This window comes from Dendropsophus ebraccatus, chromosome 12 (assembly GCF_027789765.1).
Source record: "Dendropsophus ebraccatus isolate aDenEbr1 chromosome 12, aDenEbr1.pat, whole genome shotgun sequence".
NCBI lineage: Eukaryota > Metazoa > Chordata > Amphibia > Anura > Hylidae > Dendropsophus > Dendropsophus ebraccatus.
Genome location: NC_091465.1, coordinates 77,006,387 through 77,022,968, shown reverse-complemented (window position 1 = coordinate 77,022,968; position 16,582 = coordinate 77,006,387). Strand labels below are relative to the sequence as shown.

At 44.2% G+C, this 16,582-nt stretch overlaps 1 protein-coding gene across 1 annotated transcript in view; it reads right to left on the bottom strand.

Annotated features, from left to right (window-relative positions):
* LOC138768768 (sialic acid-binding Ig-like lectin 13) overlaps positions 1-16,582 on the bottom strand; it is a 33,037-nt gene that overhangs the window by 2,107 nt on the left and 14,348 nt on the right. Inside the window, exons 6-11 of the mRNA XM_069946726.1 lie at positions 15,959-16,209; positions 15,665-15,677; positions 14,357-14,450; positions 7,252-7,282; positions 6,653-6,727; positions 2,327-2,460 (exon numbers count right to left, since the gene is read on the bottom strand). Coding sequence (XP_069802827.1) covers positions 2,353-2,460; positions 6,653-6,727; positions 7,252-7,282; positions 14,357-14,450; positions 15,665-15,677; positions 15,959-16,209 — 572 coding nt within the window. The 3' untranslated portion in view covers positions 2,327-2,352. The remainder of the gene's footprint in view (positions 1-2,326; positions 2,461-6,652; positions 6,728-7,251; positions 7,283-14,356; positions 14,451-15,664; positions 15,678-15,958; positions 16,210-16,582) is intronic.

Here is a 16,582-nt window from a genome sequence, read left to right as displayed (position 1 = left end):
AAGAAAAAAAAGAAAAGTAAAAAGTAAAAGAAAAATTTTTAATAACACAAAATCCCCTCCCCTAATAAAAGTCTGAATCACCCCCCTTTCCCCATTTTATAAATAAAAATAAATAAATAAACAAAGATGTTTGCTATCGCCGCGTGCGTAATCGCCCGAACTATTAATTAATCACATTCCTGATCTCACACGGTAAATGGCGCAAAAAATGACACCTCACACAGACCCATAGACCAAAGGATAAAAGCGCTATAAGCCTGGGAATCGAGCGATTTTAAGGAACATATATTTTCTTTAAAAGGTTTTAATTTTTTACAAGCCATCAAATAAAAGTTATACATGTTACATATCGTTGTAATTGTAACAACTTAAGGAACATATATAACAAGTCACTTTTACCCTAGGGCGAACGGAGTAAAAACAAACCCCCTCAAATAAAAAAAAAAAACTTTTTTTTTTTTTTTTTTTTTTCAATTTCACCACACATATAATTTTTTTCTGGTTTCCCGGCACATTTTAGGTAAAAATTACATCTGCCATAGCAAAGTACAATTAGTTGCGCAAAAAATAAGGGCTCATTTGGGTCTCTAGGTGGAAAAATGCAGGCGCTATGGCCTTATAGACACGAGGAGGGAGAAAAGAAAACACAAAAATGAAAACTGGCTGTGTCCCCTAAGGGTTAAAGGGGTACTCTGGAGACTAAAAATACATTACTAATACATTCTCTATATTTTGGGGGATTGAAACAGACATGAGCACACATAGTTACCACGTCCCTTATAGGAGAAGTCCTGCAAAAAATTTTTTTTAAGTATTTTATTGCCCCCCGAAAGTTATACAAAGCACCAAAGGGACACAGGGCACTGGAGGGACACTGAGCATCCCTCTGCCATCATCCTCTCCAGCATCCACAGCCCGCACAGCTTTGGGAGTCGAGGCATCACATCACTATTTTATCCAGGAAGTGACATCACCATGTTATCCAGGAAGTGACATCATCATTTTATCCAGGAAGTGACATCACCATTTTATCCAGGAAGTGACATCACCATGTTATCCAAGAAGTGACATCACCATTTTATCCAGGAAGTGACATCACCATGATATCCAGGAAGTGACATCACCATGATATCCAGGAAGTGACATCACCATTTTATCCAGGAAGTGACATCACCATGTTATCCAGGAAGTGACATCACCATGTTATCCAAGAAGTGACATCACCATTTTATCCAGGAAGTGACATCACCATGTTATCCAGGAAGTGACATCACCATGTTATCCAGGAAGTGACATCACCATGTTATCCAGGAAGTGAAGCCTTGATGCAGTAGTAAGTGCAGGGAAAAAAGCACTTGATAAGCATTTCCCGTGATAAGTGTATATTGGGGATTTGTATAACTTTTGGGGGGCAATACAATACTTTTATAAAAATTTTCACCAGAGTTCTCCTTTAATTTTCTGTTCAGTCACAGCAGAGGATCTATTCCTCTGTGCTATGGTATGCCATAGTGCTAGTGAGAGTACACTGAGTTGGATGGCACTGTGCTGGGATGATTTTTTACGCATTGCAATACTATAGATGATATGTGGATGAGGAAAGGGTTACTGATGTACCGGCTTTACAAGGTGCTACATAAACAGACATGAAAGAAACAGCATGGAAGAGGTTACGCTAAGCATTGAGCTGCTTCTGAAGAAAAGGCTGCAGACGGAAGGGAGGAGGGATTAGATACAGGAGGGTTAGAGTGCATGCCAGCAGCCGCGGCAGGGATTACATTAGGCACTTACAGTTTTTTCCCTTGTAAGTAGTAATTTCTAGAAAATTAAGTGATTAAGGCTGGGTTCACACTATGTTTTTGCAATCCATTTTTTTACATCTGTTTTTTGCAAAAATCCGGATCTGTTTTTTTTTTTAACGAGCACAAAAGTAGGGTCAGCTACGTTAAAAAAAAACGGATCTGTTTTGATCCGTTTTTTATAATGGAAGTCAATGGAAAAATGGATGCACACAAATGCATCCGTTTTTTGCAAAAAACAGATGAAAAAACGGATTGCAAAAACGTAGTTTTAATCCAGCCTTACAGAGATGTTAGGGATCACATACATGAAGGCTATCACATGGAAGGGAGGTGCTTGAAATGACAAGGATTATTTAAAGGCAATCGGTTAACATTTTTATCCTGCCCAAACCAGCAAGTAACAGGGACAGGCTCCCTTATTACTATGAGGTGTGGAGCAGGAACAGGGCTCCGAGTCACTGGGGTCATCCCTGGAGACCTCCTTCTCTATAGGTCCAGCAGAATATACAAGTATGTATTGTCACCTTTTGGAGTTGACGTTGATTTTCTTTCATTTACAGTCATTGTGTATTGGGGTCCATGATGCCTTACATTCTTCATAATCATGTTCATTATCTCTTTTCACTAGTTCATATGTGTTCTCTGGAGAAGTTTTAGGCTAGGGAGAAAAATACATGACAGTGGTTAGCTGCTAAATATTATATCGTTACATACTGAAGACTATGGACCTGACTCATAGCTAGACTGAAAAAATGTCCAACTACCGTCCCTTCTGGACGATAATCGTTTGGTGTAATAGGACATGTTAAAGGGCAACTATCAGCCGACGTGCACGATGCCGGCTGATCATTGCCTTTAACCCTTTGAGGACCAGGCCCAAAATGACCCAGTGGACCGCGCAAATTTAGATTTTTGTGTTTTCGTTTTTCCCTCCTCCCCTTCTAAGAGCTCTAGCACTTTCAGTTTTCTATCTACAGGGCCATGTGGGGGCTTGTTTTTTTACAGGAGTAGTTGTAGTTTTTAATGGCGTCTTCATTTTACCATAACATGTATGATGGAACCCCAAAATTATTATTATGAAAATATAAATTGGTGAAATTGGAAAAAAGAATGCAATATGGTAACTTTCAGAGGGTTCCTGTGTCTACATAATGCACTATACGGTAAAAGCGATATGATACCATTATTCTATAGGTCAGCCCGAACACAACCACATGCAGGTTTACACAGATTCTCTAATGTTATTTTTTTTTCATGAAATCCTTTTTTTTGCAATTAATTATTATTAAAATGGACCTAGTGTGACGCTTATAACGGTTTTAGTTTTTCACCTACGAGGCTGTATGGGGCGTCATTTTTTCCACCATGATCTCTAGTTTTTATTAAAGGAGAAGTCCGGCCAAAATTTTTTTTTTATATATGTTATTACTTATGGAAAGTTATACAATTTTCTAATGTACATTAATTATGGGAAATGCTCATATACTGCTATTTCCCTTAATTTAGTGTATCAGGAAGTGTTAGAATTCTCTCAAAAGCAGTGACGTCACGACGAATGGTGTAATTCCTATGGAATGTCCAGCAGGGGGCGCTCTATATATAGACGTCAATAAGTCACATTGACTTCTATATATAGTGCGCCCCTGCTGGACACTCCATTGGAATTACAATGGATGTGTGTATGTAATGTAATGCTATGTACTGTACTTTGCGATTGAATACATTTATGGAATACTTTGGGGAGCAAGTGTCTTTGCTCCCCAAAGTATCCTATAAATGTATTCAATAAATACATTTGCAGGGCACCGAGCAGGGAGGGAGAGAAGTGCCATCTATCTCCCCCCTCCCTGCTCAGTGCTGGGCACATATACACAGTACTACTCCCCCATTATCTGCAGATAATGGGGGAGTAGTACCTGTGCTATCTATTGCCGCCCGCGCCGACGCTCATAGAAGTGCCGCTCTTCATGCCCCCTCCTCCTCCCGGCTTCAAACACTATGGCCCCGCTGACTCCCCGCCACCCCGCCGCCCGCGGAGTGTCCAGCAGGGGCGCACTATATATAGAAGTCAATGGTACTCATTTACTTCTATATATTGCGCGGCCCCTGCTGGACACTCTATAGGAATTACACCATTCTAACACTTCCTGATACACTAAATTAAAGGGGTACTCCGGGCAAATTACATAATTTAACACTGCACTTACAAAAGAAAGTTATATAACATTGCCATTTACACTCATTAGGACAGCTGTAATGTTACCCGTTTTTCAAAGAATCAAAGTCCAACAGGAAGTTCTGTAGTTCAGGAAGAAGGAAACACATCACGTCTCAATGCTGTTCCACAGGTGCCATATTGAGACGTGATGTATTTCCTCTCTGTCACAGGGAAACCCGCCCCTCAACACATCCTCTGCCCGCCCCACTCCTCCTCTGCCCGCCCTACTCCTCCTCTGCCCGCCCCATTCCTCCTCTGCCCACCCTACTTCTCCTCTGCCCGCCCTACTCCTCCTCTGCCCGCCCCACTCCTCCTCTGCCCGCCCTACTCCTCCTCTGCCCACCCTACTCCTCCTCTGCCCACCCTACTCCTCCTCTGCCCGCCCTACTCCTCCTCTGCCCGCCCCACTCCTCCTCTGCCCGCCCCACTCCTCTGCCCGCCCTACTTCTCCTCTGCCCGCCCTACTCCTCCTCTGTCCACCCTACTTCTCCTCTGCCCGCCCTACTCCTCCTCTGCCCACCCTACTTCTCCTCTGCCCTCCCCACTCCTCTTCCCACCCTACTTCTCCTCTGCCCGCCCCACTCCTCCTCTGCCCGCCCTACCATATTCAGCTATAACTCATAGTCCAGCAGCTGACAGCAAGCAGCAACATCTTTCTGGAGCTGAAAGGGTTTGTTTCAATGCTCCCTGAAAGATCCTGGCCTAGTTCAAGCTCCTTAAAGATGTTGCTGCTTGCTGTCAGCTGCTGGACTATGAGTTATAGCTGAATATGGTAGGGCGGGCAGATCGCTAATCGGACCACACAGAGGCAGGTGAGAGACCTCCAGTGGTCCGTTACAAAGAACGGGACCCCCACAGTCATACTGTGGGGGTCCCGATCGGTAAGTGACAGGGGACTCCCTTGTAGTTAAATTGCTCAGTATACAGTATTAGTAGATGTACTGACTGCACTTACTAACAGCAGCTTCTTGTGTACCTCATAGAGCTTAAATCAGACTCCTCTCCTCCAGGCTGTGCTGTCCTGCTCTGTGGTAATTCTGTCCATAAAATGGCTGACATGAAGGAGCATGTGACCATGCCCCGCCCCCCAGTGTCCTCCATAGGCATATACAGGCTCAGTATTAGACACTTGGGGGTGGGGCATGGTCACGTGCTCCTTCATGTCCGCCATTTTATGGACAGAATTACCACAGAGCAGGGCAGCACAGCCTGGAGGAGAGGAGTCTGATTTTAGCTCTATGAGGTAAACAGGGAGCTGCTGTCAGTATATACAGTGAATACACTTATACTGTACACTGAGCAATTTTATTATAAATTGCCCAACCCCTTTAAATATCTTTTACAGTCATTTAGCCAACTATCCTCCTTCTCCTGATATGCTGCTCTATTGCTCCTATTGGTAACAGCTCGTTGTCTAGGTTACCGACCACCACTCAGTTGTGATATATCGGATATATATGAATTGTTTTTAGCAGGTTTTGTATATCCAGTGACCGTGCCATTGTTTATAAGGCAAAAGGTGATGATAATACCTGCCATCCAGTACCACTGAGATCATCAGATTTGGTCAACTAACATTTAAAAATTTAGAAAAAACATAGCTGCTTTCTTTCAAAATCTGCTCCAAAAGGTGACAATAGACATTAAAGGGGTTATCCAGGATGACAAAAAGCCCAGACACAGCTCCACCCACTGTACTCAGTTTGGATGTGGTTTTGCAGTTCAGTTCCATTTAAGTGAAAAATTCTAATACCTCACTTAACCTGATGACAGTGGTGGCGCTGTTTTAGGCAATAAAAAATAGATGTGTTTTTTTTCATCCTGGATAACCCCTTTAATGTGTATTGTCACCATTTGGAGCAGATTGTTTAAACCCCTCCCTTCAGTAACATGTATATATACGTTCCTGCACTGATGGCGTTACTGATGTGTGCGAGACTGCTGCAGTGAGAGCGGTCCTGCACACATCAGTGTGTCCGGGGCCGGAGGTAATGAGAGGCAGCTGTGATTCTGCAGCTGCGTCTCATTAACCCCTTAAACGCTGCGATCTTTAACGATCGGGACGTTTAAGCTACTCAGTGACAGAACAAGCATCTGTCACTGAGTGATCAGGACCCCTGCACCTTGTGCCAACAGGCGGGGATCAGTCTCTTACCTCCGTCCTGTCGGATCGGCGATCCATGTATAGAGTCTGCTCTCAGGCAGGCTCTATACATAGATCGCCGATAACACTAATCTATGCCATGCTATGGCATAGCATAGATCAGTATATGCAATCTATTGATTGCATGTTTAACAGTGATAAAAAGTGTAAAAAAGAAAAAAGTGTAATAAAAAAAGTTTTTAAAAGTATTTAAAAAATCCTTATAAACCCCCCTCCCAATAAAAGTTTAAAATACCCCCTTGCCCATTATAAAAATATAAAATAAATAAACTTATTACTTATCGTAGCGCGTGGAATTGTCTGATCTATCAAAATATAACATTATTGTTCCCGCACGGTGAACGGCTATGAGCTCTATGAGCGCTATGGCTCTTAGAAGGCGAGGAGGAACAGTGCATTAATCTGACCCGGACTTTTGTGCATCAAAGGGCTCGGTCTTGAAGGGGTTAATGTTATTGTTGCTGATACCTCAAATTCTTGATATTCATTTTCGATATCTTTTTTTACTAGTTCGGTATATGTGGCATCTGGAGATGTTTTAGCCTAGAGAAAAGAAGTAAACAATAAAAAAAAGTTTTAATAGTGACATAATCAAGTTATGTTCCCATAGAGTATTTTTTAAGACAAGAACAGCCGTTGTTGGCGATTGAAACGTCCGTTCCTGTCTAAGTATAATAAATTGTATTGAACTCTATGAGAACAACGTCCCTTGTTCACACACTATATTGAACAACAGCCGTGCTCGCTATGGTTGCGGAGATAACTGATGCGTCAACTATTTCCGGCTCCTAGAGTGTGAACTATGGCCGTTGTTCTTACAGCTGTACATTGTATAGAGTTCTATGGTGATTTGGATTCCAGGCACAACCAAATGTGTCTGCAATCCAAATAAAATAAAATGATGCTCCTGCCGCCAATATGGCAGTAACATGTCAGACAACGGCCGCTGTTTTTACTAAATAGGAACATAGCCCAATGATGTATCTGTTATGTGATATTATTATTTGGAGCAGCGGAGTCTCCGGACTTACTAACCCTGTGCTGTAACACCCAATAGAGTCCCATACCTCATTGCTTGTCGATGTCTGGCGTCTTTTTCTATAAAGGGGAAAAAAAACACACTTTTCACTAATGTTCATTTTTTTATTTAAAGGATGGAAAAAACGGATAATATGGATAGTCAGTGCTCTCTGCTCATCTGACACTATCAAATTTTTTAACATGTTGCTGCTGTATAAGAAACATAACATTATATGCTTACCTATTGCGGTGTCACCCGTGTTCCCCGCTGACTGTAGCCGCCACTACTTCCGAGACCAGCTCATCTCATAAGCCCTCTCTGTACCTCTCTTAGGAACCCCATGAGGTACCAGGTCATAGGTTCTTAAGGGGTTAATTTGTATGTAAGTGATATAGGAGAAGGTTTGGTAGGTAAGAGTAGTGATATAGGCGAAAGTTTGGTAGGTAAGGATAGTGACATAGGAGAAGGTTTGGAAGGTAAGGATAGTGACATAGGAGAAGGGTTGGTAAGTAAGGTTAGTGACATAGAAGGTTTGGTAAGTAAGGATAGTGACATAGGAGAAGGTTTGGTAGGTAAGGATAGTGACATAGGAGAAGGTTTGGTAGGTAAGGTTAGTGATATAGGAGAAGGTTTGGTAGGTAAGGATAGTGACATAGGAGAAGGTTTGGTAGGTAAGGATAGTGATATAGGAGAAGGTTTGGTAGGTAAGGATAGTGATATAGGAGAAGGTTTGGTAGGTAAGGATAGTGACATAGGAGAAGGTTTGGTAGGTAAGTATAGTGACATAGGAGAAGGGTTGGTAGATAAGGATAGTGACATAGAAGAAGGTTTGGTAGATAAGGATAGTGACATAGAAGAAGGTTTGGTAGGTAAGGATAGTGATATAGGAGAAGGTTTGGTAGGTAAGGATAGTGACATAGGAGAAGGTTTGGTAGGTAAGGTTAGTGACATAGAAGGTTTGGTAAGTAAGGATAGTGACAGGAGAAGGTTTGGTAGGTAAGGATAGTGACATAGGAGAAGGTTTGGTAGGTAAGGATAGTGACATAGGAGAAGGTTTGGTAGGTAAGTATAGTGACATAGGAGAAGGTTTGGTGGGTAAGGTTAGTGATATAGGAGAAGGTTTGGTAGGTAAGGTTAGTGATATAGGAGAAGGTTTGGTAGGTAAGGATAGTGATATAGGAGAAGGTTTGGTAGGTAAGTATAGTGATATAGGAGAAGGGTTGGTAGGTAAGGTTTGTCTGTTTGCTAATGACACAAAAGTGTGCAACAGGGTTGATAATCCTGGAGGTGTCAGTAATATGGAAAATTATTTTGCTTTGCTAGATAAGTGGCCCAAACTATAAAAACTGCAATGTTTCAAATGTAAAATAATGCAGTTGGGGAGGAGGAATCCTCTTTATGAGTATCATATCTGCAGTTCTGTGTTAGCAAAGACTTCAGAAGAGAAGGATTTAGGGGTAGAGACCAGTGCAACCAGGTAGTAGGGAAAGCAAATTGTATGCTGGGCTATTGATGAAGTAAAAGGGGTCCAAAGTCTGACACAGTGCTCTCTGCTGACATCTCTGGCCAAGACAGGAACTGTCCAGAGCAGGAGAGGTTTTCTATGGGGATTTGCTTGTACTCTGGACAGTTCCTGTCTTGGCCAGAGATGTCAGTAGAGAGCACTGTGTCAGACTGAAAATAAAACATTTCCTGTATGACATACAGCAGCTAATAAGTATGGGAGGACTTGAGATTTTTTAATAGAAGTAAATCACAAATTGAGATAACTTTCTGACAGCAGTTATTTGTTTTTGACTCTTAAAGGGGTAGTGCAGCGTTTAAAAATTATTCACTAAATAACACACATTACAAAGTTATACAACTTTGTAATGTGTGTTATGTAAGTGAATGGCCCCCTTCCCCGTGTGGTGCAGTATACTCACCAGATTACTGTTCAACCCGCACTGCACCACACTTCCAGGGGTGGGGGGACACGGGGAAGGGGGCCATTCACTTACATAACACATATTACAAAGTTGTATAACTTTGTAGTGTGTGTTATTTAGTGAAATTTTTTTTAAACGCGGCACTACCCCTTTAAACATACACCATGTAATTACTGTATATTCTAATATAATCTAATTTCACCTAATATGTTACCTGTTGGATCTCCATTACTATATACTCTATTGAAGTGATTCAGAAATACAAAGCAGCTTATTGGTTAATAGTATGAGTGTAAAATATGCAATAGTGGGCGATGACTGTGATGATGTGGAAGCATTGTGGGTAGAACTACAGAAGGAAGTAAAGAGTGAAAAAATTATTCTTGGTGTAATCTATAGACCCCCCAACATTACTGAGGAGGTAGATGGTCAGCTGAATAGACAAATAGAGCGGGCTGCCCGGGAGGGGACAGTAGTGATAATGGGGGACCTCAACTACCCAGATATAGGTGGGGGTCACGGTTCAGCTAAAACCACAAAGGGGAGGGAATTTCTTAACCTGCTGCAGGATAATTTTCTGGGCCAGTTTGTGGAGGAGCCAACTAGAAGTGATGCCTTGTTGGATCTGGTTATTTCTAACAACGCTGAGCTGGTTGGGGATGTCACTGTCCATGAACACCTGGGGAATAGTGACCACAATATAGTGACTTTTAGCTAAAACTGTAGAAAAAAAAAAAACATGTTGGGAGGGCAAAAACTCTTAATTTTAAAAGGGCCAATTTTCCTGGGTTAAGGGCAGAACTTCAGGGCATAGACTGGGAGCGGCTGCTGTCACATACGGATACAGCTAATAAATGGGAAATCTTCAAATCCACATTAAATAACTGTACTGCCAAATATATTCCTATGGGTAACAAATATAAACGGTTAAAATCCAATCCCACATGGCTTACAACCGAGGTTAGAAGGGCTATAAATGAGAAAAAAGGGCCATTCAAAAAATATAAATCAGAGGGGTCAGCTGTAGCATTTAAACATTACAAAGAAGTCAACAAAACCTGTAAAAATGTAATAAAGCAGCAAAAATCCACAATGAAAGGCAGGTAGCTATAGAAAGCAAAAGAAACCCCAAAAAATTCTTCAAATATATTAATGCAAAAAAAACCAAGGTCAGAGCATGTAGGACCCCTAAATAATGGTGACGGGGAATTAATAACTGGGGATCAGGAGAAAGCTGAGTTACTTAACGGCTTCTTCAGCTCTGTATATACAAAAGAAGAGGATGGAGCTGTGGTGGGTGGGGCCAGTACTGAGGTGGGTGGGGCCAGTACTGCTAACACATGTAATGTACTGAACTGGTTTACTATAGATATGGTCCAAGATAAATTAAATAAACTCAATGTAACCAAAGCTCCAGGGCCTGATGGATTATACCCCAGAGTTCTTAGGGAACTCAGTTCTGTAATTTCTCTACCCTTGTATGAAATATTCAGTGATTCTTTGCTTACTGGTATTGTGCCGAGGGACTGGCGTAAGGCAAATGTAGTGCCGATCTTCAAAAAGGGCTCTCGAACTTCCCCAGGTAACTATAGACCTGTAAGCTTAATGTCCATTGTGGGGAAACTATTTGAGGGGCTTATAAGGGACTACATCCAGGAATATGTAGTGGCTAATAGTATTATAAGTGATAACCAGCATGGTTTTACTAAGGACAGAAGCTGTCAAACCAACCTAATATGTTTCTATGAAGAGGTGAGTAGAAGCCTGGATGGGGGCGCGGCTGTGGATATCGTGTACCTGGATTTTGCAAAAGCGTTTGATACAGTTCCTCATGGACGTCTGATGGGTAAGTTATGGTCTATCGGTGGTCAATGATTTCTACACCAAATGGTCCCCGGTAATAAGTGCAGGGCCGTATTTGCCACTAGGCACCCGTGGTCCGGTGCCTAGGGCGGCGCCCTGCGGGGGGGGGGCGGCACCTACAGGGATCAAAATATATTTTTTTAATAAAAAAAAATATTTTTAACCCCCGCCGCCCTAGGTACCGGACCGCGGGTGACAAGTCCGCGGCTGGGGGGGGGAGGGGGGTTGGGGGGTCAACGCCGTCGCTGCCGCCACCGTTGTGCAGCCCCGGGGTGCCCGAACTTCTTCCTGCTCGGCGCGATGAAGTCACGAGCGCTGCAGCAGAAAGAAGTTCGGCCACCGCGGGGCTGCAGGGGTGAGCTGCCGGCCTGAGATAGAAGCAGCGTATGCCGGAAGGAGCTCACCCCGGACGCCCCGAAGCTGCTTTGGGGGGACCTGACCGGTCTGCCTCTGCCCCCGGCTGTTCCCTCTTCCCCCCCACAGCTTCTCCCCCTGCCTGTGCCCCCATCTGCTCCCCCTGCCCCCATCTGCTCCCCCTGCCCCCATCTGCTCCCCCTGCTTGTGCCCCCCATCTGCTCCCCCTGCCCCCATCTGCTCCCCCTGCCTGTGCCCCCATCTGCTCCCCCTGCCCCCATCTGCTCCCCCTGCCTGTGCCCCCCATCTGCCCCCCCTGCCCCCATCTGCCCCCCCTGCCCTCATCTGCCCCCCCTGCCTGTGCCCCCCATCTGCTCCCCCTGCCTGTGCCCCCAGCTGCTCCTCTGCTTCTCAGTTGCTCCCTCTTCTCCCCTTGTCCCCCCAACTTCTCCCTCTGCCCCCCATCTTCTCCCCCTTCCAACCCAGCTTCTCCCCTGCCACCCCAGCTGCCCCCATTCTCTCCCTGCCACCCCAGCGGCTCCCCCTGCCCCCTCAGATGCTCCCCTGCATCCCCAGATTCTCGCCCTGCCCCTGCCACCCCCAGCTGCTCCCCCTTTCCGTCACCTCAGCTGCTCCCCCCTGTCACCCCAGCTTTTCCCCCCTGTCTCCCCCAGCTGCCTCCCTTCCCCAGTCCCCCCCCAGCTGCCTCCCTTATCCAGCCCCCCCCCAGCTGCCTCCCTTCCACAGTCACCCCCAGCTGCCTCCCTTCCTCAGCCCCCCCAGCTGCCTCCCTTCCCCTGTCACCCCCAGCTGCCTCCCTTCCTCAGCCCCCCTCAGCTGCCTCCCTTCCCCTGTCACCCCCAGCTGCCTCCCTTCCCCTGTCACCCCCAGCTGCCTCCCTTCCCCTGTCACCCCCAGCTGCCTCCCTTCCCCAGTCACCCCCCAGCTGCCTCCCTTCCCCAGTCACCCCCAGCTGCCTCCCTTCCCCAGTCACCCCCAGCTGCCTCCCTTCCCCAGTCACCCCCAGCTGCCTCCCTTCCTCAGCCCCCCCAGCTGCCTCCCTTCCCCAGTCACCCCCAGCTGCCTCCCTTCCTCAGCCCCCCCAGCTGCCTCCCTTCCCCAGTCACCCCCAGCTGCCTCCCTTCCCCAGTCACCCCCAGCTGCCTCCCTTTCCCAGTAACCCCCAGCTGCCTCCCTTCCTCAGCCCCCCCCAGCTGCCTCCCTTCCCCAGTCACCCCCAGCTGCCTCCCTTCCCCAGTCACCCCCAGCTGCCTCCCTTCCCCAGTCACCCCCAGCTGCCTCCCTTCCCCAGTCACCCCCAGCTGCCTCCCTTCCTCAGCCCCCCCCCCAGCTGCCTCCCTTCCCCAGTCACCCCCAAGTCTTCATGATGGTTGCGCCAGATGGAGAAGAAAGCAAAAAGTGAGCAACGGCAATTGGAGAAGACGTCACCTGTGAGTCATTAGTAACTGCACTGTAAACACTTCTATAGTGTGCAGAGCCTGTGTACCATTGGGGTCTAAATGGGTCAGTGTATGGTTTGCGGTAGTGTACTGACACAGCCCCGCGGACACTACAGTACACTAGCGCAAACTCTCTGCACACAGTGATTTATTACAGGGTTGTCCTCTCAGAGACTACAACTCCCAGCATAGCCGGAGAGCTGTATAAATGTAGGGATTTGTGACAGATACAGATGAATTCAGGAAAGGAGCGGGGTCAGCATGTCGTGTCTCACTGGTTCTATGTTGGTGGGCCCCAGGTGCCCCAGTCCCACACTGGACAGAAGCGGCCCCCGAACTAAGACGTCCCCGGCCTCCTTCCTTCCTCCATCACGTCTGTTTGATGAGAATAGCGGGCATCAAGCAGAGCGGCACCCAAGTGCAGGGTATATACCATGCATGTAACCAGCCAATGCCGGGGGGGGGGGGGGGGCTCAGCAAGCAAGGTGCCTAGGGCAGCATGAACTCTAAATACAGGCCTGAATAAGTGGTGTACCCCAAGGGTCAGTACTGGGCCCTCTTCTGTTTAACTTTTTATTAATGATATTGAGAATGGAATTAACAGCAATGTTTCTATCTTTGCAGATGACACCAAGCTTTGTAGTACAGTACAGTCTATGGAGGATGTGCAGATGTTACAGGATGACTTAGACACACTGAGTGTTTGGGCGTCCACTTGGCAAATGAGGTTCAATGTAGATAAATGTAAAGTTATGCACCTGGGTACTAATAACCCACATGCATCATATGTCCTGGGGGAGTTACTCTGGGAGAGTCGCTGATGGAGAAGGATCTGGGTGTACTTGTAGATTATAGACTACAGAACAGCACACAATGTCAGGCAGCTGCTTCTAAGGCCAGCAGGATATTGTCATGCATTAAAACAGGCCTGGACTCACGGGACAGGGATATAATATTACCGCTTTATAAAGCTTTGGTGCGGCCTCATCTGGAGCATGCCGTCCAGTTTTGGAACCCGATTCATAAAAAGGATGTTCTAGAGCTGGAGAGGGTACAAAGACGGGCAACTAAACTAATAAGGGGAATGGAGCATCTTAGTTATGAGGAGAGATTAAAAGAATTACATTTGTTTAGTCTGGAGAAGAGACGTTTAAGGGGAGATATGATTAATTTATTTAAATATATAAATGGCCCCTACAAGAAATATGGGGAAAAGATGTTCCAGGTAAAACCCCCTCTAAAGGACAAGAGGGCATTGCCTCCGCCTGGAGAAAAAAAGGTTCGATCTCCGGAGGCGACAGGTCTACTTTACCATGAGAACTGTGAATCTGTGGAACAGTCTACCACAGGATCTGGTCACAGCAAAAACAGTAGAGGGCTTCAAAACCGGCCTAGACAAATTCTTAGAGCAAAATAATATAAATGCATATGTATAGAACCTATCGCCCCTCCCCCTTCCCTGTATCCATCCCCTCCTTGGTTGAACTTGATGGACATGTGTCTTTTTTCAACCGTATTAACGATGTAACTATGTAATATACATTACCTCCAACAACAGTACAGGAGCAGTACAAGCAGCAGGAGGCAGATTATCCCGATTATTGCTGGAAAGATAATGTTACTAATCCTGGAGCCCATATCTGTAAGGACAATACATATTAGATAGAAAGGGATTCTGCAAAACCTCATAGTATGTAATACATAGTACAGGTATCTGTGTACATACATAGTACAGGTATATCTGTATACATACATAGTACAGGTATATCTGTATACATACATAGTACAGGTATATCTGTATACATACATAGTACAGGTATCTGTATACATACATAGTACAGGTATATCTGTATGTAATACATAGTACAGGAATATCTGTATACATACATAGTACAGGTATATCTGTATACATACATAGTACAGGTATCTCTGTATAGATACACAGTACAGGTATCTGTATATATACACAGTACAGGTATCTGTATACATACATAGTACAGATATCTCTGTATACATACATAGTACAGGTATATCTGTATACATACATAGTACAGGTATATCTGTATACATACATAGTACAGGTATCTCTGTATACATACATAGTACAGGTATCTCTGTATACAAAGTATAGGTACTGTATCTCTGTATACATAGTACAGGTATCTCTGTATACATAGTACAGGTATCTCTGTATACATACATAGTACAGGTATCTCTGTATACATACACAGTACAGGCATCTGTATACATACATAGTACAGGTATCTCTGTATACATACACAGTACAGGTATCTGCATACATACACAGTACAGGTATATCTGTATACATACATAGTACAGGTATCTCTATACATACATAGTACAGGTATCTCTATACATACATAGTACAGGTATATCTGTATACATATAAAGTACAGTTATCTGTATACATACATAGTACAGGTATATCTGTATACATACATAGTACAGGTATCTGTATACATACATAGTACAGGTATCTGTATACATACATAGTACAGGTATATCTGTATACATACATAGAACAGGTATCTGTATACATACACAGTATAGGTATCTCTGTATACATACATAGTACATGTATCTCTGTATACATACACAGTACAGGTATCTGTATACATACATAGTACAGGTATATCTGTATGTAATACATAGTACAGGAATATCTGTATACATACATAGTACAGGTATATCTGTATACATACATAGTACAGGTATATCTGTATACATACATAGTACAGGTATATCTGTATACATACATAGTACAGGTATCTGTATACATACATAGTACAGGTATCTCTATACATACATAGTACAGGTATATCTGTATACATACACAGTACAGGTATCTCTGTATACATACATAGTACAGGTATCTGTATACATACATAGTACAGGTATCTCTATACATACATAGTACAGGTATATCTGTATACATACATAGTACAGGTATCTCTATACATACATAGTACAGGTATATCTGTATACATACACAGTACAGGTATCTCTGTATACATACATAGTACAGGTATATCTGTATACATACATAGTACAGGTATCTCTATACATACATAGTACAGGTATATCTGTATACATACATAGTACAGGTATCTCTATACATACATAGTACAGGTATCTGTGTCAGGGCTGATTTTCCTTTCCCCATAGAATTTCTGGCAGTACAGGAATAGGGCTCCATGTCTCTGGTCACGTTCCTCACTGTGATCTCCCGTCCTCTCTCTGATAATCTCTCTTTCCCTTTGTACCATTCGTACTCACATACACCAGGATTGGAGAAGCCATTACACTGTAACGTCACAACACTTCCCTCCATCACTTCATCCATCCCGAGGATGGTAACAGTCACATTTTTGGGGGCATCTGTGGAGGGAAAATATTATTCTGGTTCACTACAAAAATCATCATCAGTTTAATATTTACAGGAAATGATCCATCATATATAGAAATATGAATTGCATATACAGAGAATACTGTTGTCCTGCAAACTACAATACTAACATGGCTGCACTGAAAGTAAAAAGCAGCCCTGGCACTCACATCCCACAAGCCACATACAATAATACCTCTCACCCTATAGCCCCAAAAAGTGCTGCAGTCAAAGTAGAAGCATCAATAAAAACAGTAATACTGTTATACGCTGGCAATATATTAGATACCGGGTGTACACAGGGAATATGCAGAGAACAATCACCCTGCAGACTACAGAGGAGAACACAGCAGAGAGCAGGGGCGG